Below are 23,241 nucleotides of genomic sequence, written 5' to 3'. Positions count from 1 at the left end.
ATATAATAAAGTGTTATTATTCGGTTAATGTTATTAGCTGTTTTCTCTATCGTCAGATTCTAACCGGCGAGGATTGGAACGTCGTGATGTATCATGGCATCAACGCGTACGGAGGCGTCGGCACGCCGGGCATGTTGGCGTCTATATACTTCATCATAATATTCATTTGCGGCAACTGTATCCTTTTTTGGTTCACGAATATATTTTAATCTATTGAAAATATACTTTACTATATATGTGAAGTAAACACAAATATTGCAGCATCAACCGTGATATTGCTTACTAATATTTTAAAACCTAAAGGTTTAGGATGATTGGATGTAAATACATGTTCGAAACAAGACCCATTAACTGAATAAACTGAGTGTCGGTGACAAAATTTTACGAACCTAAGTAGCAGTCATACAATTTCAATAAAGGTTAATGACCTTAAATCACAAATAAGATATTCTTTTGAACGTGTTCTTGGCTATCGCGGTCGACAACTTAGGTGACGCTGAAGATATGGATGAAGAGATTGTTAAGGAGAAGGAGGTACATTAATCCCAATAAAAATGGCTTCATAAGTATTAAGTTTGCAGAAACAGTGAGCGTGAGCTTAAGTCATTATATAGCGATTTATAAATGTATTTTTGTTAGGACGCTGATAATCCAGAAGCAGGTAATCCACAACTGGATGAAGAAAGAGGTGAGACAGACGACGAGTACGTCAACGAAGAAGAAGGGTATTCCAGTGAGGGGTAAGTGGTCCTTTACGTGGTCACCAGGTGATAACCTATTAATGAATTTTAAACAATTCCTATGTGCGCACGCAGCCGGAAGTATAAAGCGTATAAAAGAGTTGCGGGGTAAGTTTGTAACAAGAGAAGTATATATATATATATATATATATTAAGTAAATAATGCCACATCCCAATACAAAATAATTATTTGAACCCAATTAAGATAGCTTAGTTACGCACATTTCTTAGAATTTTTGATTTGTAAGGACTTCCTCTCGATGTTTTTTATTCTAAGTCTGGGGATTAACACAAAAATCTTTGTGCAAAGCGTTGTAACCCTTACGATAGATATTTGTAGGGTACAAATCATCTACTGCTAATTCTAGTAATTTTCATCAAAACTGTTCAGATCGGAACATGAGTATGAGGAGACGGGTTCGGAGGAAGACGTCGAGGGAGAGGAACAGGACCAGGGAGACAACGCCAATAACGCACTAGTAGCTGTTGAAAAACAAAATGGTATGTTATAAAATATTACAAGCAATTAAGTTTGCTGAGAGCCAATGAGATCTAAGACTTTCGCGAGTTTTATTCATTTTAATGAAACTAATATTTTTCGGATATACTACACGTTCTAATTTTTTTTTTGTTAAAACTATATAGTATCACATAAAACACACCTCGCCTGCCCGTGATCACGGTTGCTGAAAAGTAACCGAAACGTCGGGGTTTGTAGTTTTAACAAAAAATAAAGCATCCGAATAATATTAGTTACATTTTGCTGAGAGCTATTCTAAGAAAATTATCGAATTTATTGCACGCATATATATTATATTTTCTTTTGTGTCATATGATAGGCGATATAAAAAAAGCAGATTCTCCGCCCAAGCGACAACCAACAATATCGGCTCGACCGAGAAGACTCTCCGAGGTGGAGATCAAGACCCAGGAGAAGCCGATACCTGATGGCAGCAGCTTTTTCATCTTTTCTAAAACTAATTGGTAAGCTCGTATCTGACCTTCTAATATAATTCTTTTACCGAATTGAGGACCGCCATATATCGATTTGTGTTGTGTTTTTGGGTTATTGTGGAAATGTTATATTTCTATATAAGTCATTAGTTCTACATCTTTGAGGTATTTCACATCAGTGTATTCTTCTCTCAGGTTCCGAGTCACGTGTTACAAAATACAAAACAATTCTTGGTTTAGAAATTTGATTCTGCTTTGCATTTTGGCGTCGTCACTGATGTTGGCAATGGAAGATCCCGTTGGGAGGAAGGGCAATGAGAACTGGAGTGAAGTACGTTGATACATTATATTTAAACCTACAAAATATACATTTTATACACAAAACTGGAGCAAAATTTCCTTTCAACGAATGACGCTTGTTAAACTCATAGATATAGAGCTCGGAGTTTTTGTTGCGGACGACCGTGGCATCAACAAATTGCATATGTAATTTTCTATCAAAGAATATTTAATCCCTTAAATTTTCATATCAAGCCAACATACTATGCGTATATACGATATATATTATAATGTGTATATCTCGTATTCAGATGCTTCGTAAGATCGACTACGTGTTCACAACCGTGTTCACGGTCGAGCTGGTGTTGAAGCTGATCACCTACGGGTTCATCTTCCACAAGGACGCCTTCTGTCGGTCCGCTTTTAACTTGTTAGATCTGCTGGTGGTCATCGTGTCGCTTATATCCTCGAGCGGGTGAGTCTGTTTGGTATAAATAAATACATCTTGATTTTGATTCTGTCTAACCTTGACTTTATATTGGTTTCCATTTTATTCTGCTGTATACTATTTTGTTGAGACATTAAAATTCAACTAATAGAAAATATTGCAATAAGTAGGACATTTAAGCCAAGCATGTAATATATTTTTTTAACTCTTCCAGTAACAATAATGTGTCATACATAAAGATTTTGAGAGTATTCCGAGTGTTGAGACCGCTCAGAGCCATCAATAGAGCGAAGGGATTAAAGGTCAGTTCAGGCACAATTCCATAGTAATCAAATAGATTCTTTCAAGAATAGTACGAGAAATAAAGTAAATTTTATCGATTTTTAGCACGTAGTTCAGTGCGTGATCGTTGCTATAAAAACGATAGGCAACATTTTGCTGGTGACCAATCTTCTTCAGTTCATGTTCGCTGTAATGGGGGTGCAAATGTTCAAGGTAGGGAATCAGTTAGTCTGTATCAACGACACCTTTGGGTATATTATCTGTCGCTGGAGTAAGTATCACCCACTGACTTAGACCTGTGTGATGAATCTCATCTCATCTGATTTAGTTTCGTTTGTGTTTGGCTTTTACGTGTTCGAGACTAACTGCTTGTCCGTGGGTCCAAAAATTTGCTTTTTAGGAGCATGTTTTGTTTAGCCCTAATTTAGCCCAAAGGTGTTGTGTGCTAGTTGAGTTGTGATCTTTTGGACTCCGTTAGGTGCTTTAGTGTGTTTTTTTTGCACCAATCCCTACCTGGACATTTCCACTCGGAATAGGAGTGAGGTACACAATTTGGTTCATTTGGTTCCTTGTGATTTTTTTTTTATTTGAACGGTCAGATCAGGACGCTGGCATTTTTGATTTATAATTATTTATTTATTTATGATTATATACAGACGAACTAACGCAATGTAAGTAAGCTGTTTTATTGATTTTTAACATATTGTTTGTTTATTTTTTTTTTACACACAATGTCCCGCAACTGTACACAACTACACTTTGGGATAAATGGTTCTCTGGTTCGGTAACGTAATGGTTTTTCTTGGGTAACATTTTTTTGCCTGTTTGTTTGTTCGTATTACAGTATGTTGTCAAGTGCGTTTTTGCTTCCATAAAATCAATTGGCAACATCTTCCTCATAAACCACATGTTGCAATTCATGTTCGCGGTTGTCGGTATACAATTATTCAAGGTAATTTGTTTTGTGGTCGGTTTTTGAGGCATTTTGCAATATCTTAACAGAATGGTGCTTACGTTTGGCAAAGCTTTTCCCATGTGGTACCGAGATTATGTCAGGTTATCACTTATGTGTAGTTCTTAAGTCTTAATATCGTAAATGTAATGTTAGTTCGGTTTCAGGGTAAATTTTGTCAATGCACAGATAATTCCAAAGTGACGAGAGACGAGTGTCAGTAAGTTGATTCGTATTTACATCTTAAATGGAGATATAAATATCTTTATTATTTATATATATATATATATATATATATATATAAATAATAATCAGATTATATATATCATAAAAGTAAAAACAAAAACCTCTTAATAATTTTAATAATCAAGAATTCATAACATAGCCAGTAATTATTATCGTTTCATTATCTTTGATCAACTCTTTTAATTTATTTCATCTGAAAGTTTATCTATTTATTTTAGAGGTTCTTATCTGATATACGAGAATGGTTCACCAAAGATCAAAGACAGGGTATGGATACGGAATAAGTTTAATTTCGATGACGTCCTGAGTGGGATGTTGACTTTGTTCACCGTATCCACGTTCGAAGGATGGCCGGGGTAAGGGTTCACTACATTAGTAAAAACTCTGAAGCTTGTTGTTTTCTGGCATCAGATTGAAATGTCATCAAAATCAACTTTGCTTGACATTATTGCTACATAAGTCACGCAGTCTGTTATGTTCAGAAAGAAAATCCGATATGAAATTTAAGATGCCATATGGTTTTTATTTACTTGTAGCTTATTGTCAACCTCGATGGACTCCAATGAGGAGAACCATGGGCCGGTAGAGAACTCTCGACCGCTGGTGGCGTTCTTCTATATCAGCTACATCATTGTGATAGCATTCTTTATGGTGAGTATAAGACATCTTCAGGATTTTGGTTCTGTCACGAAGCAGTTTTCGGTCGAATGGGTTTAAGAATTCCGATTTTGACAAAAATCACATTTATCATACTGATGATACGTTTATAATTCCAGGTTAATATTTTCGTGGGTTTCGTCATAGTAACATTCCAAAAGGAGGGAGAACAGGAATTCAAGGATTGTGAACTAGACAAGAATCAAAGGAATTGTATCGAGTTTGCCCTCAAAGCTAAACCTGTCAGGAGGTACTCGACTTATATAATTATAAAAGTAGTTAGGACATAGCTATTGGAGGTGACGTCATCCGCAGTGTTTTGTTTTCTATGAAATGAGCGCTGACATAATAAGGGATACCCTCAGTTTTTGAAATATGTCAATGAATAAAAAATAATAAAAGATATATTTTTTCACACTTTTTACAGATTTTTTCATAATTCAGACTATCATGGCACCATATAACAAATCGCTTCTTTATGCCCGTGACATAAGCTAACATTTAATTCTGCAACTCGTCTTTCAGGTACATTCCCAAGCACCGCATCCAGTACAAGACCTGGTGGTTCGTGACGTCACAGCGCTTCGAGTACGTCATTTTCTTCTTCATCGTCCTGAACACCATCGCTCTGATGATGAAGTATCACGACGCCAAGCCGGACTATAAAAGAGTTCGTTACATTATGATTATTCTTACATTGTCTGCTATGAAGTCTGTATCGGTCCTTACATAACTTTAGATAGTTGGAACTGTGTGTGATTAAATAAAAGACGGTAGTATTTTAGTCTCTATTGTGATAAATGTAATTGAACCAGGTTGTGGATTTAAAAAGCTTATTTTAAAATTCTATTCTCAGATTTAGAGTCTTTGTTTGGTTTTTAATTGTTAAATTTCCAGGTCTTGGATTATCTGAATATGATACTGACGACAGTTTTCATGTTGGAGTTCGTGTTTAAGTTGGCTGCCTTCAGATTCAAGGTACCGCGTGCGGTCCCTGTGATCTGCTTCATATGAAAATATGTGTAAAATATATTTAAATTTCAGAACTACTTCGGTGACGCTTGGAACACGACGGATTTCATTCTGGTCGTCGGTAGCATTATAGACATTGTTGTCACACAGGTTAATGAGTATAAAGAACCGAATGAGGTGAGGAATTTTCTTTCTTGTAGGATTCAATGAGATACTGTATATTGCAATTTTCTAATAACGTGTCCAATTACAGTTCGGCTCAACGAAGGAAAGTAAAGAGGTACACGATAATGTTAGTGTTTTTTTTTTATTACCCTAACCCATAAACACCTGAAATTTTTATATTTTTTTAGAGTAGTTGCTATAGGTGGTAGAAGTGTGACGCGTGTGGGATTTCTAGAAGTAGATTTGTGTGGAATTAGTATTAGCAAAAATAGTAACCCGAAGAGCTATATGTGTTAAATGTATAGGAGACATAACTTTCTGTATATTCCAGGGAACACATTTAAAATACATAGCATTCTTCCGATTATTTCGTGCAATGAGACTTATAAAGCTTTTGTCTCGGGGCGAGCGGATACGAACGTTACTGTGGACATTCATAAAGTCTTTCCAAGCCCTGCCGTATGTCGCCTTATTGATTGTCTTGTTGTTCTTCATCTACGCGGTGGTCGGTATGCAGGTGAGTTCAATTTTTCCGCGATTACTATCAATAAAGACGAGTTGACAGGAGTTTTGTGTTTTGTGCGCAGTTGTTCGGCAAAGTTCAGGAAGACGATGAAATAATCACGAGGAACAACAACTTCCAAACATTCGGCGGCGCTTTGATGGTGTTGTTTAGATCAGCCACAGGTACCGACGTTTTGAAGTATTTCAGAGCATGTGTTTAAAGTGATTTGATATTTCGAAACTTTTCTAATTCAGTGGACGTGTCTGATGCTGGATATATTCAGGGTGACAATTGTTAGCTTAGGTTTGGTTAGATGGGTAAATCCAAACCAAGACTACTTGCTTTCTCAGTCATACCACCATGTGACTTAAAAATATCTATAGATTTCTCCGTACCTCACAGGCGAGGCATGGCAGGAGATAATGATGGCGTTGTCACCAAACGACTCGGAGCACCCTGGCGAGCCGGTCGGCTGTCTGCATGATGAAGGGGATCCGCCCTCGGAGGAGAGCTGCGGCACGCGCCTCGCATACCCTTACTTCATATCCTTCTCGTTGTTGTGTACTTTCCTGGTAAAATTTGATCTTATTTATCAACACATCAGCGGATAAATGTTAGAATATTGACAATATTTTCTATGGTTATTACCCAAGAATTTAAAATAATGAAACTTGTGGTATTATAGTTATTTTGTTATACATTTTGATGATCGGTCAATAACCTTGAGGATTCTATTGGTTGTCCGATAATAGTATTTAAATATCATTAAAATGTTCATGTAGTGTGTTAAAATGTGTATATAATATAATATATCTTATATACTCTTAAAAACTTTATTTCGCTATTATACTCGTAATTGTGGGCCCAGAGATATATAAATTGTTAATTTTTTTATGAGTAAACACTCAGTTCTCTGGATATTACTGAAATATAGTTATTTGTGAATGATAGGGTTCTAATTTTAACGAGACTTTGGAGAGAAATTTTGAACATCATTTAGCTAATAACAGCAAAAATATCTATCGTCATTTTAATTGGTCCTACAAGACCAAAAAAAATGTTTTTTTTTCAGATTATTAACTTATTCGTGGCTGTCATTATGGACAACTTTGATTATTTGACACGAGATTGGTCCATTCTCGGACCTCATCATTTAGACGAATTTGTGAGGTCAGTGACTTCTTCATATGAACATTTTATCATAATTTATGAAAAAAAAAAAATTAATTAAACTTAAACTTACACTTTTCAGACTTTGGAGTGAATACGATCCAGATGCTAAAGGAAGAATTAAACACCTGGACATAGTGACGTTGTTAAGGAAAATAAGTCCACCGCTGGGTATGATTAGTATAGTAAAAATATACTGAAATACGTTTGACTTTGTAGTTTTTGTATGACCGTTTAGTTTGTTTTATTTAATGTTCGCGCCAATTGATTGTGAAATATTTTGTAATATTAAAACGAACTTAAACAGTGAAGGAATCTAAATTTTTGCTATTTTATACCCATGCCTCGTGACCTCATGAGGTCCGAACAATAACTGGCCTTAAAATTTAAAGGACTGTTTTGAAGCCAACGGATCACTTCCATTAAGATTTATATATTTTTGTTATATATTAATGTATTAAACTAACTGATAGTTATAAATATTACGAACAATAAAAAATATTTTAATCTTGAGATCTAAGACCATCGCGATTATTCATTTAAATGAAACTAATATTTTCGGATTACTACGCGCTATTTTATTACTTTTGAAACTACCGACGCGACGTTTCGTTTACTTCACAGCAACCGTGATCACGGACAGGCGACATGTATCAGTTTTAGATATAATAAATTAACGCGTAGTAATCCGAATATGAGCTCTATTTTAATTTTTATAACATTTAGATAGGACTTAGTAGGTACTTAATTTTGTCTTACTCGAAGCGACGTCAGGCTAAGCCTATATCTCCAACCCCATCAGGTTTCGGTAAGCTGTGCCCTCACAGGACAGCTTGCAAGCGTCTCGTGTCCATGAACATGCCTCTCAACTCTGACGGTACCGTCAACTTTAACGCCACATTGTTTGCCGTCGTAAGAACTCAGCTGCAGATAAAAACCACGGGTGAGTGGTAATATTACCATCGAATTCTTTCCTGTGCTTTTTTGTGGAAAAATTACCCTATAAAATGGGAAAAAAATTAATAATAAAATTAATTCCCCGTAATAGATTCCAGAGAGTTCTAGATTTAATATGTATACAGAAAATATTTGTCTTTTAGTGAGCATGTTAGACTTTAACTGTTTTTTACAAGCCAATTATGCTTAATGTGAATTTTTTTTCCACATTTCAAATTAATTGTATCAGCTGTTAACTTTATGAGTAATTTCTTTTTCGCTCAGTTCTCAAATAAAAGACTTTTTATTCCCAATTTAGGTGTGATAGATGAATGCAATACTGAATTACGAGCCATCATAAAGAAGGTATGGAAGAGGACCTCGCCGAAGCTCTTGGACCAGGTGGTACCACCTCCCGGGGATCCTAACGAGATCACCGTCGGGAAGTTTTACGCCACCTTCCTCATACAAGATTACTTCCGAAGGTAAACGACAAATGGACCACTGCACAAAAAATAAAAAGAAACAGAGTATTCAGCCTCAAACATCATAAATTTGAGGAAAACAATTAAAAATACAGTCTCTGTGTACAATAAATGAAGTAATTCTTCATTTTATTGTACAATGTGTTTATTTCAGACATACATAAGTTATAAATAAACGATCAAACTTATGCTCTACAAGAAGTAGAGACAAAATTCTTTATTATAATTGTGAAGTCCACGTTCCCAATAGCTTATTTCATGATCGACTATAATTTCGTTCCCCTCCAAACTGTGTCCTCGTTATCTTGGTGTATTTTATTTATTCCGAGCTTCCGCTGTCTGTAAGTTATCTGTCAAGTAGTTATATGTAGCTAGTAAATGTCATTATGTATTTAGTAGTATTCTAGAACTAATATCTGAATTTAACAGTTGTATTTCTATTTTTATAGGAACCATGCGTAAGTCCACCTTCAACTATTAAGCAACCCATACCAACGCTGTATTTTTGCTTCTTCTTGGCTCTCATTTGACGATGCGCCAAGAGTGTTGCTTATAAACTTTTATCTTTTTTTTTGGACGCTACATGAAATCATACAATCAATTTTTAATAGATATACATATATATAAAAATAGAGCTGAAACTTTTCCCTTCACACCATTTTTCTTAGTACTTTTTTAAAAAAGTATAAAAAAAACAGAGCCTTGTTATATATTGTATGATTTATATTATTTTATTGTACATTTCCCGGCGTCCGTTATTTTCCTATCAGTTTATTTTTTCGCATGTTCCGGTTTGAGATTCCTAAGCATGTTTTCTCTCTGCGTAAAAAATTTTTGTTGCTTTAAGACTTTTATGATCTCTGAGTGTTTGGTTTGCATGGATTACTTTAGTCACACTGAGAAGACATGTTGTTGGGATTGATATACCTAATATTGATCGCTCTGAATGATTTTAGAATTTGTATAGATTTAACTACACCCAACAAAACTATATAAGCGTATATGCATTGGCTGTCAGAGAAGACTACGGCAAATATCAAATATTAGTTATTCAAATAATTCTAGTCATTTCGTCTGGTCGAAGCTTCGCAAACGCCAATGCATATAGGCGCTGAAGATAAGGATCATAATAGCTATAATATCGAACAGATTCCGTAAACGCAAGGAGCAAGCTGCTGCGGCGTCGGTTCAGACGAACCAGATGACGTTACAAGCCGGTCTTAGGACGCTGCACGAGGCTGGACCAGAACTCAAGCGAGCCATCTCCGGGAACCTGGACGAGGTCGTCGCCGAAACCGTAGAACCAATGCATAGAGTGAGTTATTTTAACTCACAATCAGTATGTCCAGCTTCTGGCATTATTTCCATATTTTGTAACATTTAAAGGATTCCTCGTCTCGTCTCCCCGTGAACAAGGCTGCAAATTAACTGAAACTCGTAGTAATCCGAATATACTAGCTTCATTTAAAGGATTCTTCTTAATTCATTGTTACCATCGAACTTAGTTTGATAGCTCGATGAGATAATCCATATCGGATCGGATCCATATTGGATCTTTTATGGTGTTTATTTTATCTGCATGTATATATAATGTGATCTTACCACACTTAATTGTATCATCGTCAGCGTAATCACACACTTTTCGGCGCGGTGTGGACGAGCATCAAGAAGGGGCGGGAGAGCTTCTACCATCCCCCGCCCAATAGAGTCAAAACGACTTCGAATGGTAAGGAAAGTTCTATAAACGGTTAGTTATGGTACCGTTTGTTGTAATAAGTTTATTGTTAACTAATTCTAGGGAAGAAAGAGGGTCAGTCGTTGAGTTGGATGATGCAGAGAGAGTTGGGCCTCGATGGAAAAATCCCAGAAGACGAAAAGTGAGTTCTGTGCAATTTATTTATGAACTATTATTTTTTTGGTTCCATCCACGCGAGTTGAAGTAGCGCAGTGGAATGTGCTGTATTCAAAATATACTTAGAAATTGAGTTTTTGTTTAGTTCCAGGCCCTAACATTCGTAAAACAATTTGACTAATTAAATTATTGAGTATGTTATATTTTCTCATTTTTAAAGTAATAAACTGCGTAAAATATCTTGTTAGTACTATGTCAGACGTGTTTATTTTGCTTCAAAGTAAATTTGAAGACATCAACCACAGTGACGGCGAAGAAGAGATAGCTATGCAACCCTTACTGCACGGGAAGGATTCCGAGAAGATATTCAAAGTTATCGAGTGAGTGGAACCTGTTCGCTGAATGATTTGAATTAATTACAAATCAAGTTACAGCTATTTGTTAAAATAAATATTGTTTTTATAAACTTTTTAATATATAATTATTGTCATATTCAATTAATTTTATATTTCTATTGTTTAAGAGAACTAAAAATATAATATGTACATATATTTAATAATTTAATTCTTTTGTGAGGTTTAACTATTCGTTTCGTCTATCGCCAAATGTGTTGTCCGTGTGTACCGTCTCCAGTCACAACATGGCACATTAAAATTTTGTCTCGTAAATCTTTATATTGATGCCATCTGTGAACGTTCTCGTGAACTTTGTATCGTTCCGTCGCAGCGCCATCTGGTACAAGTTGTCCTAACTTCATTCAGTCGGCGCGGCGCTGGTGCGCCGATCGTATTATTTGTTTGGCGTTAACATTTATTTTGGAAGTGAAAGTAGAAAACTCTTAAATTTATTTATTTCTTAAAAAGAACTTGAATCATATTATTTTTTACAATTTTTTAAATTATATATATCTTTAGAAGCTGTATTTTCATTACTGTGTTTGTATTTTTGTCAGACAAACTCTAGATGGCGCTTCACATAGATTTTGCTTTCATTTAGATTCTCGCCATTTTTGATTCCCGGCATGAATATAAAGATAGATAAAAATATTACGTTTCCAGAAAAACATCCAACGATTTAATGCAGAGTTTGAGAAACAACTGTAAGTTAGTTTTAGTGTGTTGTGATTGTGTTTATTAATTTTTATTTATCATTTAGATGACGTTTAGAAATCATAAAGTTTTATTATTATTAGTTTAGGAGCTAACAGCATGCGAACGACTTGCCTTGGCACTTGTTTATTAGATTAAACAAATGGCTTTAGCATTTAGAATTAAGTTATAATAAGAATCGAAAAAACTAACACTTATATTAGTACTTATCAGATTATATATATATTGCTCATTTATTAATGGTCATTTTACTCAGATCGTGACAGGATGCCACAAAACAGAAACAACGTGCCTTATTGTGTAGAAAACCCAGCGGAAAATCTTATTACTCGTGTAAGTTACCAACATAAATAAAATAACGCGATAGGCCAAAAACATGGGAGTTTCTTCTTATTCTTGGTCATTCATACAAATAGTTTGTCCAATATAACTTGGTCTGCACTATCATTTTTACTAGATGATCATTGTACGTGATTTCTTTTCATTATTATATAAAAAATTATCTAAGCTTTCCCTAATACCCTTACTTGAGTACCCAATAAGTAAATGTAATGAATTCTCCATTATTTGTCATAATTAAGAGTATTATGACACTATGACACTAGTTCTATTATAGGAGTTATGTTGTCTTGCGGGCAGGACGCTTAGTCTCATTCAGCTCGCCCTCCATATAAAGCTTTAGAGTTTTTCATTCATAAATTTTCACATTCAAGCCTTAACATGTGTTATGGAAACAAAAACGGGAAACGCGTCGTCTGTAGTTTGACAATGGAAAAGTGATGAGCTACCGATAGCTTTATTTCTGGTATTTCGTGAAGGTTCTAACGGAGCAGGGTCTGGGCAAGTACTGTGACCGCGAGTTCGTCGCCAGCACCGCCCGGGAGATGCAGGACGCCCTCGACCTCACGCAGGAGGAAATGGATGCGTGAGACATGCCACTATTATTAATACTTTAAGTCTAGACTTGGATGTAGAATATCTTATGTAGTGGACAAAAAACAGAAATTAGACTTCAGCATTCAAATCTTTTAAAAATTAATATTTTTTTTGGTTGTTATTTGTCTGATATATGTATGGTCTGTGGTCTTTACGCTAGTATACTCTGTATTCATAAAATTCTTTAGCTTTAGTAAGGATTGTATAAATATGTAACCGAATTGAAGAATTGTAATGACTGTCTGTGAAGCACTTGGTGAGATTCGGGACGGCGTGTATTAGATCATTTTATTCAACGATGCCTTTGTTCCAGCGCTGCTAATCAAATTATTTTGCAAGAAAGAAACATGAACCGGTCCCAAAGGCCTGATGATGTGGTGAGTTTCACGATTTACACTTTGACGTCCTTTGAATGGTACGAAGTGACGTTATCCTATATTTCAGGAGAGCATTCTGTGTCGTCAGTACCACCCGTTTCACCAGCCAGCCATTCATCCACCGGCGAAGCAGAAATAGATGAAGGGTCTCAGTGTTTGGTTCCGTCGTCCCTGGATGGTTGACTCCGTCCAGGTGTTTTTTCGTCCCGCCTGAGGCAGGGCGGGCACTTTTTGTGGAATATTTTTAATTCTCGCTTTATGTCCCCCAAGGCCCAAGTTTTAGTGGGTTTTGGGGGGAAATCTATAGGTCATTTTGGGTAAACCTATAGGTTTGATGTGGTTTTGATTTTCTATTTGTTTAGCTTTAATGGTGCCGGTCGTTATCCCTGTGATCCCCATTCTTATTAACATCCGCTCCGTGTGCTAACTCGTCATATTGTTTAAGTGTTGTGTTTACATATTCTATGAAAGACATAGACTTACGTGTAATTTTCTTCGAGTATTTAAATATAAATCTAATGTATTTTTAATATATGCATTTTTTTCGTATATAACGAATACTAATATGCATTTTATTTATTAAAATTATTTAATCTAGCTTCGCTTTAAAAAAGTATCGCGTTCATAAAGTTATGTTAGGGACGTCTTAGCAAGGACTTGCATGACTACACGAGGACGTGGCGGGTGCCTTATATTAAAATAGAGTAACTTTCGTATGGTGCCAAAATTTAATATTTTGTAATCTTTTAAAGTAACGGCTCCTAGTATATATATTGTTGTATATTTATACAATTGTTTAACCAGTTTGTATTTTACGAATGCGTTGGTTATTTAAGATTAACGTAAGGTGGTTCAGAAGTATTTTTACATTAAAACAATTCTTTAAACTATTTACACTTTATTATGTGAGTAGTTTGGATCGTTTGTTTAAAATTCTAAATTTCATATGTATGGCCGAATATAGTTTTGCTGGCTCATAGATTTTTGATAACACACCGTTGCTTACACATAAAAAGTGTAGTCTTTTCTATATTAATATTATATATGAAAAAGATTGTTTAGAATGTTGAATATTATGTTATCGGTTTGTTATGTGAAGAATGATTCTGGGTGCACTCTAGTCAAACGAAATCGCTTCTATTGTTTACTACTAATGTACTTAAAAATATTTGGATGTTGTATTTTGTATGGAATATTTTAATTGTTATGCAAATAAATATTTTAAGGAAAATGTTCAGTGTTTTATTTACTGAGGCTCATATATTTCTTGAACAGAATACACTCATGGAGACATTTCAATAATTGTAATAATTATTTGTGTGTTTCTTCCACATTGTTCAGAGTATCGTTATCTATTCGGTTTAACTGATCAGAAATCACAGCTCTTAGTTCGGAGAACGTTACTTCTTTGTGCCCTTCAGTCAAACTTGATTCTTTATCCTGAATGACGTCATCGCTTTCATCCCAAAGTAAAGAGAACTTTTTTCTTATATTAAAAAATGTATCTTTCAGAGCCTCTGTACTAGGAGTTTGTGGGAAGAACGTTTCATTAATAGCCTCTGTACTAGAAAGCGGGAGTGGTTTCGAATCACTTGCGACGCCGGCTTCGTTAATGAGGACTGGGTAGAAGTAATTTTTACTGTTTGACTTACCAGGTTTCCTGGTGTCGTAAGTGACTGGCGAGGTGCTGTCTGAGGAACCTTCGTCGCTGCTTCCACGGTTCGGGGTGTCAGCAATGGGTTCTATGAAATACTTTTTTCCGGCATCTTTGTCAGCATTATCCGACATTTCTACAATTTCGTTTTGTAAACGATGTATTAATTCTTCAAGTTCATCTATCTGTTTGTCTATGTCTTGTGATGGGGCTCCAATAATGTCCGCTTTTGTAGATTCGATTGTAATTTTTCTAGTCTCGACCAAGTCTTCGTCTGAACGTTTAAAAGACTGAAAAGCTTCGACTGCCTTTTTATATTTATCATTGAGGAAGTCGGTGAACGAGCTCCTCGCGGAATTCAGTTTGTTGTACTTGTCCATGGTTACAGTAAATATCGTTTCATTCTCTCTTTACACAGTTCTTTTTTTGCTTTCTTTTCTAATTCCTCACAAAGATCTGGTTCAGGTGGAGGGGGGAGCGGTGGTGGTGATGGACATCCAGGCCAGGGTAAGTCAGGATGAGCGGCTGTCAAGTCTTCAACCTTATCACATCTAGAAGTTCCAGTTTTTTCTCTTTCCACGCGACAAATTACTGCTTCTTCAGATACGGTTACTTCTGGATTTTTAATTTTCTCCCTGCATAAGGCAAAACATTCTGGCGGTTCTTCTGGAGGCTCGATCGGTGGTGACGGACATATTTTTATACCAGCTTTTATTTTCTGCTGGATTCGTTGTAACTTACAGAGGTCAGGCGGCGGGGGTTCAGGTTTTGGTTCGACAGTGCATTTTTTTGTCTTCATATTATTTTAATTCTGTGAAACATTTTGATATTTTATATTTAATAAAAATGAAAATTTTTGTAATATTCTTTAGCTGTCAGGTTTAGGTATTTGTTTTTTTATTATTTCGATTACAGTTGAAGACGAAAATTTGACCTTTTTAGAGTAATAAATCATATGATATTGAATTATGTAGGTACTAAACTTTTAAAAATATCTCATATTCTATAGCTCTAAAGACAAACCTCCTACTGTTTTCACTATATTAAAATATATTTTTTATTTATATTGCAAATTGTTGTAAACAAAAATATCGAGAATGATGAACGTCATCGGTAAGGATTACATCTCTCTACAGAGAAGAGTTATATTCAATGCCCTACAACGTCAAACCAATCGTAAGAATATTTACGTGCGAATGACTGAATACACTGAGGGAGTCTAGTTAAGGGTATATAAGCTATTTGTGGAATAGACATCGATGTCGAGGTTTCCACACGTCATATAAAGTGAAATAGAAGAAATTAGTGTTTTCCCAGAGGTGGCACCAACACCCCATGACCATGCATACATACATGGATGTATGTATTTGTACAGTTTCGGCATCAAATCAGTTAACCCTAATTAAGATTATGTTTCTAAATATCTGATTTTCAGTTTTCACAAAAAAAAAAAAGATCTAACTAGTACTAGTAGCAGTGTAATTTAATTTAACAAAATTATTAGCAAATATTTGAAAGTGTCATGTAATGAGAACATTATTATAAGTCCCAGATGAAAATCAAAGACAGATTCAACGTGTCCTCTGAGTTTCACTTCCCTCCTGGAAAAGTAATTGAAGGAAATTATTTTTAATAAACTATTAAATCATGATAATAAAATTATGATTTATAATGAAAGGTCTAGCTTTGGTTTTGAGTGTAAATTGTATTACAAATAAATAAATACACAGTGATCCGTTGTAAAATCTTTATTGGGAGATGGTCCTGCTTTTCATGGTGTGAGATTTGTTACTGGTCGCAATATTTGTCGAAGTATTTTTCAGCTGTGAGATCTTCGTCCTCATTATCGTCATCGTCCTCTATCTCATGGCTACTTTCCCTTTGTCCGAATATAGAAAACAACTTCGTTTTTATAGTCGTGAACATGTTGGCGTTCCTACTGGGTTCGTGTTCCTGAGCAACTTGTTCTGGTGGCTTGTATGCTCCCGGTCTGTCATAGGGTGAGCTCTTGTTGAATTTCGCTTCGAGGGCATCATCTACCATCTTTTCAAAATTAGCCTCCTGTATTACAGATACTGTGGACGACACAACCGAGGCGACCTTATCTAGAACTTGCTTAGCCGGTTCTAATATTCTTTCTAAGCTTTCACTTCCGGTGCTCATGTCTATTTTGTTAATTTGATCTTTTATTTTCTCAGAAATCAATGTTAAGGATTTTACATACGAACAGTCTTTCGTATTTCTATTTTTTTCTTTTTCTTCGGACGTCCTTATTTTGTTACAACTTTCTGTTCGTAAAACCTCAATAACGTCTCTCGTTTTATTGCAGACTGTACCCATGAAGTCTTTGAGTGCACATTGTATTGTCGCGACTGTTTGAGTTTGAGTGTCAAAAAACTCTTGAATACTGCTCTTTTTTGGTAGACTTGTTGATGATCCACGGCTACCGGTGTAAGACGGACATCTTGGTTTTTCCAGGACGTAATAGGTTGGTTTGTCGTCGCAATTTTCAGCGTGTTTGACACCAATAGCTTTTTCAATTTCATTAGCACACATTGAACTACCTTTTTTGACTGCCTTTACGCTATCTTTAATGCACGCTGCGATACAGCATTTGAGATGGGCTTCGTCTACTTTTTCGCATTTTTCACATGGTGGTGTTTTTGGCTTATCGCAGTCTAATTTCGTTCGAGAACATTTTTCTTTGCTTGGGGATTTACAGGGGGACTTACATGGATTTTTTGCAGCTTCGTCTAAGGGATTTATAAATGTTGTCTTGCAATGCATCTTGCATTTGTTGTTGCAATCCATACCGCTGTCACAATTATTATCTTTATCGTTTAGAGATTTATTAGTACACCAATCGGTATCAGGACCACTCTGCTTAGGTGGTTCACTGGTCTGGCTAGGTTGTGGGGACTCGCAGGATTGAGTGGGTATAATGGGGCAACTAGGTTTACAGGGCGGACTGGGCGGACAGGCTGGACTATCCTTCCTACGGGGAGGGACATAAGAAGGACACTCTGTGCAAAACTTCTTAGAATACGGTTGTATCACCTCTCTATAGTATTTATATTTGTTTGCTGTGGGCTTTTCAAAGAATGAACCTTTCTGTTTCGTAGTTATAACTTCTTCTGAGAATTTTTCCGTCACGATACTCACGGAATCCGGGTCATTGGGGTCTTGAATTATTTCGCAAAATTCGAAGACCTTCTCCTTGTCGTTGTTAGGCGGCGCCGTGTTTTCAATGTTTTGTGGCAGTGGTCTCCCAGGTCTATTGACGGAAGTATTGCTGAAATCGTAGACCTTACTAGTTTGTGTTTCGCTGTCTTTTAGTGTTGTTGTAGTAGTAGAGGAATTATCATTAGATACCGAATCTTTTGAACTCATAGTACGGAGAGTGGGGAGAGGTGATCAGGTCGTCACGGTGGACATTTTAATTTTTTTTATTCATTTTATTCCAATCATATTGTAAAAATTTTATAGACTCGGAAAAATTTATTCCATCTAAACTTCAAATAGACAATATTTTTACTATTTTATTAATAGTGGCGTTTTCGAAACGTGAAAAAAGGTTTTAATGCATTACTATTTATTTTTAATAATGTATATATATCTCATATAAATATCAGTTATTTAGAGTGTTAAGAAACAAAAAAAAAATAATTAATTAAAAACTCATATGCCTTTATTTCGTACTGGTGCGTTTGTCTTACAAATATACTTAATAAAAAATAAAATGAACCTATTACATTTATAACTTACTATTATGACGTGTATCACTTACATCGATATGCTTTCGGGTCAAAGCAAAGTATAGTTCACTGATATATAGAAAATTATACGTTTATTGTAAGTATGAGAATTTTACAGTGGACTTTCAAGGTCATAATCACGTCAGAACATAATCGCAATAGTTAATTATACATTTATATGAGTTATTTATATGAATTAACTGTACAGATCACGGTATTATATATTGACATTTGATTTTGCGATTCCAACCTTACATATTTATACATATCAACATGCAAATGCTAAATTAAGGACATGCAAGACATTAAATTATATAGTATTCAATACAACTATGTTAAATAATACCGAGACAAGTCCACAATTTGCTTGGCTTATAAAATCATAACATCATATAAAAAGATTCTACAAGAAAATGAATGTAAAGACGCCTATATCTTTGGCATACCACTAAACTGTATGTTGCAAAATATATTAACAGAACTGAGACAGCATCATTATATATATATATGTACAAACAAAATAAACGAATGGACGGAAATGATAAGAACGATACATGATATATAAATGAAAATAAAATTTTCTACATTTGAACATATAATCCGTAATTCTAAATCATAAAACAAAACTAGAGGCTAGTTATTATAAAAAAGTAAAAAATGAAAACATTTATAATCTCATAGTAATTTCAAAATCTACATATAATATGTAAGCATATATTAATTTCATAGTTTCAAGCATAGTATAACGTAACGACATACAGATAATAAATAACTTATATGGTAATAGAAAAAAAAAATCATTAACAACGTGGCGCGCGGCGTTGTGCTTTGACAGAGCAAAATGAATGTTACGAATAATTACACGAAACATTCACTATTAGTTAGTTGAGGTATGGGAAATAATCTTAAATCTAATCCTGACAGTGAAACAAATTACAATATTTACATCTTATATTATATATAGAATTATTATCAATACTTTGGCTCGTAATTTTAATGAAATACATAATATAATGAGTATAAAACAATGTTACAACACAGGGAAACGGAAGCGATACTGACCACGAAAAATTATTGTAGTTAATAACATTGTACACATATTTATCTAATTATATTGGATATTAACTAAATGTTAAGGATAACTAAAAAATTCTCACATTTTAATGTCACTTTTATCACTGTCTTTCGTTGTGGCTCGCCGGAAGTTACTGCTCTCACGGCGCCCGGTGATATCTTCATGAAACATGGATTACACACGTTAAGGTATATTATAATAACGAAAATTATGAGATATCATGTATTCTACTAGCAGCAGACAACACTGTTCATTGATATAATAGTTGTGCAAGTTAAGAGTAAGTGTACTTTAATGTCTACAAATATTCCGCCTTCCGAATAAATGCACGTATGATCCGAGCTTAGATTACATCTATTCGCGAATCCGCTCCAATCCCCTAACTTTGGAAAACTTTAAAAGCAGAGAATCACTTAAATTTAATGCCCTATAAGTTACTCGAACTCCCCCGGGTTATAGCCCTTTGTCTCCCACGGGAGGGAGGACAAATCGACAAATGTGCTAAAGAATTGTCTTTTGCCTTCAACTTACGGCTGCCCTTTTATTGTTTATTTGTCGACTTTTTTGTGCAAATTAATGACTTCGAGTGATTTCTAGATTCTGTTTATTTCAATGACAAAAACAACGACATGAAAAAAAGTATAAAAAAAATATGCTTCTATGAGAAATCTGTGCACAGCCTTGTGTTGTATTGTTGCAATATTCGAAGCTTTTGTTTTAGTATCAAGAGCCAGTGAAAATAAATTCTAACATCTCGTTTACCAAAACACATTAACAAGATGGATTACATTGTGTTCAGGTAAAAAATACCAATTAGCAGGTAAATTTGGAATACCATGGCATAGGAAAACCGCAGGTGCTAACATATCTCCCTGAGGTACGCCACATGACTATAAACAACAGAATGTCTTGTCGCTTATTTAGTATTTACGACCTATGATCCTAAGGGCTACATTTGAACGCGAGTGTTTTGTGGAGCGGGCGCCTGTACGCCGGTAGCCAGTGATAAAACGCACAGATTTATATCTCCCACAAGGTCATTTGTATCGAGGCTGTTAAACGTGGAAACGATTTAAAGCCAGTAAAATATCGAAAAGGTAATGAGTTGTGGTCTTGAAGGACGGGATTCATTAGTCGTAATGATATATAGCATGAAGTATATAATATAGTGTATTATATACATATGTCATAATGCCTTAGAATTTAGAAAAAACTGATAAAAGCAGACCTTGTATTATTATATCAAATAACAAACGAGGTTTAGTTGTGGGAAATTCAATAGGACATGTGAAATTTAATTTAAACGTTAGTAAATAGTTTTATTGTCATGTTTGTGGTAACTCTGGCTTAAACAGCTTTAGAACTAGCTGGTGTGGTTGACACCAGTAATAGAAAAAATAAAATTCTTAAGAAAAAATGTCCGAATGTTTTGAAAATGTTAAAATAACCTAAAATTTTCTAAGCCTTTTATGTCATAGGATAATTATATTTCTTTTTACACGTAATGTAAAATAAATAAAACTAATGATTTTTTTCACATCTACAAACTATGTATATTTTTGATTATAAATTTCTCCAGTATTCCTTTAATATTTTTTTATATGCGGACAAAAATATAACAAATTAGGGTAAGTTAGAGGTCAGCCAGATTGATACAAGTTTGACACTAACCCCATTAAGTCCAATAATCTAACAAAAAATTCAAGTTTCTTCGTCAGAATTATTGCGACAATCAAATATTGTTATCCTTTTATAAGTTGCTCACATACAACAGACACATTATAAATACGCCCTTAGAACCCAGTAATGGTAAGACAGAAGATTATTCGAATGAAAAATTTTATTAAGACTTTGTCAGAGTCTGTTCCGAACAGATTTGTATTGACTTGTATTCTAATAAAGTTACGTACTTTAAGAGCTATTTGTTATAACAAGTTGTTTCAAACTTACCACTTGGATAGAAGTCCTGTAGCGGAGTGACCATAAGGTCCGTAGGAGTATTGTGAGTAGGGTGCCGCGTATGCGTACTCGCTGGCGAGGGTAGTTGTACCTTTTGGGGATGACATTATTTTAAAAATATCATATTCTTATTTCATATATATATATATATTTTATTAGATGGTTTTTGGGATATTTCGCAGTGTGTGTAAAGTTTCAATAAAATGTTTGATGATGAATTAAGGCGGCTATTACTGTTTTCTTCGCTTTTCACTAAAAGGCTCGATACATATACAAACGCAAATATAAAATAGATTTTGAAAAACAATTTATTTTTGTCTTTGACAGCAAAAAGCACATTACGAAGTAGTCGTCGAGCAAAAAGAAAAACGAACAGCGGACGGTATTTAAAAAGTAAATGAATTTGATCCACAAAAGTAGAATCAAAAGAAATCGGGAGGCTCTCAAACTGGAGTACTCAACGCTCCAACGTAAATCTAATTTTCCCATTCCCCCTCCTCAATGGAACCATAAAATATCCCGTCACACAAATTTCGCACTTGAGCTAATAATTTCAAGTGCCAAAATTGTGGCGCGGGGATTTTGGGGCGCATTCTCTTTATGCTTTTGGTCTTTAATCTACCGCAATCTGCTTATCCCGAGTTGGGGGGATGGTATTTAATAGCTCGTTCGGGGCTATGCAAATACTTTAGAGCAGTGAGGAGGGAAGGGGAGGGGGGGAGGTGATCATACGGGCTTTGTCTGTGCAAGTAACGAACCGGAGCGAGTGCAGGGCTCTTCTTCAAATGGCTCGCCTGTAAGTAAATATTATACGGTGTTGGGCGTGGCATTGAGTTATCATTATGACTTAACGATCACATACGTCAGATGAAACGTGGGATGGTAGGAGCGAGACTCAATCACGTTGAATTCTAAGTTGGGTCGCCTACTTTGAACCTATGTAGGTATTGATATAAAATAGCTGTTTTGTTACGAACAACATTTTGTAGGAATGACAAGAATATCTTAGGAAGTTTCGATTGGTGTACTTATAAATATTTCGCGGAAGATTAATTACATTTAATTTGAAATGATGAATTAAACAACAATAATATTCTATTAATATTTTTTTCTACAGATGATAATGGAATCACAAAGTATTAAAACAATAAAAATGTCTGTAGCATCATTAAGGTTTCTTTGTGATTATAGCAAAAAAAATAGTCAATGTATCTTAGCCATTCAAAGGTAATGCCCTAAAATAGTTGTAACTACAGTTCTTTTAGTGTCCAAGTATTTGGTTTAGCCACGGAAAGGCTTTTAAGGTTACTTATACGTGTGGGAGCAACAGATGTTGAGTGGAAGTAGAGACTCGGAGATTTCGAGCTGTAGAGAGCTTCCAGAGAGACTTATTCTATTTTTGTGACAGATTATTTTTTTACAAATATTCATGTACTGTTTAGATACTATTGACTAATAGCAACTTACCATCATAGTGCGCGTATGGGGGGTAGGCAGCTGGTGGTTGTAGTACAACCAGCGCCGCGGCGTCCGGGCTGCCCGCTCCTGATGGAGGTTCCCCCGCAGCAGTCGAGCCTGAATCACTGGCGGGGACTGCTGAGGGTCAGATGAGATGGAAGGTTATGAAATGTTCTGGCTAAGTTGCTCAGTTTTAGGACTCTTAGCAGAAGGAAATGTTCTGGCCAAGTTGTTCAATTTTAGAATTCTTTTAGCAGAAGAATATTATATTTTTG

The 23,241-nt window shown here is 35.2% G+C and overlaps 5 protein-coding genes across 13 annotated transcripts in view; 1 reads left to right on the top strand and 4 right to left on the bottom strand.

The window, feature by feature from the left end:
• The window catches only part of LOC116776067 (muscle calcium channel subunit alpha-1-like), a 31,395-nt gene extending 17,099 nt beyond the window's left edge, over positions 1-14,296 (top strand). For 2 of the 6 annotated variants that reach the window (XM_061524208.1, XM_061524212.1), the window contains 34 exons: positions 57-177; positions 446-534; positions 640-740; positions 1,132-1,241; positions 1,580-1,724; positions 1,890-2,025; positions 2,285-2,448; positions 2,636-2,723; positions 2,809-2,916; positions 3,823-3,875; positions 4,120-4,257; positions 4,438-4,552; positions 4,678-4,808; positions 5,084-5,228; positions 5,456-5,536; positions 5,603-5,707; positions 5,784-5,822; positions 6,027-6,212; positions 6,283-6,382; positions 6,603-6,772; positions 7,273-7,370; positions 7,453-7,541; positions 8,173-8,313; positions 8,626-8,791; positions 9,241-9,249; positions 9,941-10,106; positions 10,418-10,517; positions 10,590-10,668; positions 10,925-11,023; positions 11,702-11,742; positions 12,009-12,085; positions 12,571-12,677; positions 13,002-13,065; positions 13,133-14,296. In XM_061524208.1, coding sequence (XP_061380192.1) covers positions 57-177; positions 446-534; positions 640-740; positions 1,132-1,241; positions 1,580-1,724; positions 1,890-2,025; positions 2,285-2,448; positions 2,636-2,723; positions 2,809-2,916; positions 3,823-3,875; positions 4,120-4,257; positions 4,438-4,552; positions 4,678-4,808; positions 5,084-5,228; positions 5,456-5,536; positions 5,603-5,707; positions 5,784-5,822; positions 6,027-6,212; positions 6,283-6,382; positions 6,603-6,772; positions 7,273-7,370; positions 7,453-7,541; positions 8,173-8,313; positions 8,626-8,791; positions 9,241-9,249; positions 9,941-10,106; positions 10,418-10,517; positions 10,590-10,668; positions 10,925-11,023; positions 11,702-11,742; positions 12,009-12,085; positions 12,571-12,677; positions 13,002-13,065; positions 13,133-13,204 — 3,633 coding nt within the window. In that variant the 3' untranslated portion in view covers positions 13,205-14,296. Of the gene's footprint in view, positions 1-56; positions 178-445; positions 535-639; positions 741-1,131; positions 1,242-1,579; positions 1,725-1,889; positions 2,026-2,284; positions 2,449-2,635; positions 2,724-2,808; positions 2,917-3,547; positions 3,656-3,822; positions 3,876-4,119; positions 4,258-4,437; positions 4,553-4,677; positions 4,809-5,083; positions 5,229-5,455; positions 5,537-5,602; positions 5,708-5,783; positions 5,823-6,026; positions 6,213-6,282; positions 6,383-6,602; positions 6,773-7,272; positions 7,371-7,452; positions 7,542-8,172; positions 8,314-8,625; positions 8,792-9,240; positions 9,250-9,940; positions 10,107-10,417; positions 10,518-10,589; positions 10,669-10,924; positions 11,024-11,701; positions 11,743-12,008; positions 12,086-12,570; positions 12,678-13,001; positions 13,066-13,132 lie in introns of those variants that run through there. The other 4 variants (XM_061524209.1, XM_061524211.1, XM_061524210.1 and 1 more) reach the window with 4 other exon arrangements.
• LOC116775899 (uncharacterized) lies at positions 14,062-15,099 on the bottom strand. The gene has a single exon (XM_032668927.2). The coding sequence runs from the start codon at positions 15,097-15,099 to the stop codon at positions 14,377-14,379; it is 723 nt and encodes a 240-aa protein (XP_032524818.2). The 3' UTR covers positions 14,062-14,376.
• A 2-nt stretch (positions 15,100-15,101) lies between these two features.
• LOC116775900 (uncharacterized) lies at positions 15,102-15,629 on the bottom strand. Its single transcript, XM_032668928.2, has one exon. The coding sequence runs from the start codon at positions 15,516-15,518 to the stop codon at positions 15,102-15,104; it is 417 nt and encodes a 138-aa protein (XP_032524819.1). The 5' UTR covers positions 15,519-15,629.
• An 823-nt stretch (positions 15,630-16,452) lies between these two features.
• LOC116776029 (uncharacterized) lies at positions 16,453-18,260 on the bottom strand. The gene has a single exon (XM_032669121.2). The coding sequence runs from the start codon at positions 18,107-18,109 to the stop codon at positions 16,508-16,510; it is 1,602 nt and encodes a 533-aa protein (XP_032525012.2). The 5' UTR covers positions 18,110-18,260; the 3' UTR covers positions 16,453-16,507.
• Positions 18,261-18,385: 125 nt separating this feature from the next.
• LOC116775987 (paired box protein Pax-5) overlaps positions 18,386-23,241 on the bottom strand; it is a 52,130-nt gene continuing 47,274 nt past the window's right edge. For 2 of the 4 annotated variants that reach the window (XM_032669058.2, XM_061524425.1), the window contains exons 10-12: positions 22,976-23,104; positions 21,500-21,599; positions 18,386-19,707 (exon numbers count right to left, since the gene is read on the bottom strand). In XM_032669058.2, coding sequence (XP_032524949.1) covers position 19,707; positions 21,500-21,599; positions 22,976-23,104 — 230 coding nt within the window. In that variant the 3' untranslated portion in view covers positions 18,386-19,706. Of the gene's footprint in view, positions 19,708-21,495; positions 21,600-22,975; positions 23,105-23,241 lie in introns of those variants that run through there. The other 2 variants (XM_061524424.1, XM_061524423.1) reach the window with 2 other exon arrangements.

This window comes from Danaus plexippus, chromosome 24 (assembly GCF_018135715.1).
Source record: "Danaus plexippus chromosome 24, MEX_DaPlex, whole genome shotgun sequence".
In the NCBI taxonomy this organism is placed as follows: Eukaryota; Metazoa; Arthropoda; class Insecta; order Lepidoptera; family Nymphalidae; genus Danaus; species Danaus plexippus.
This window is presented reverse-complemented; position numbering and strand designations above follow the sequence as displayed.

Coding starts and splice junctions, on each gene's coding strand:
- LOC116775899 (XM_032668927.2), bottom strand. CDS start 15,099: ATGGACAAGTACAACAAACTGAATTCCGCGAGGAGCTCGTTCACCGAC.
- LOC116776029 (XM_032669121.2), bottom strand. CDS start 18,109: ATGAGTTCAAAAGATTCGGTATCTAATGATAATTCCTCTACTACTACA.
- LOC116775900 (XM_032668928.2), bottom strand. CDS start 15,518: ATGAAGACAAAAAAATGCACTGTCGAACCAAAACCTGAACCCCCGCCG.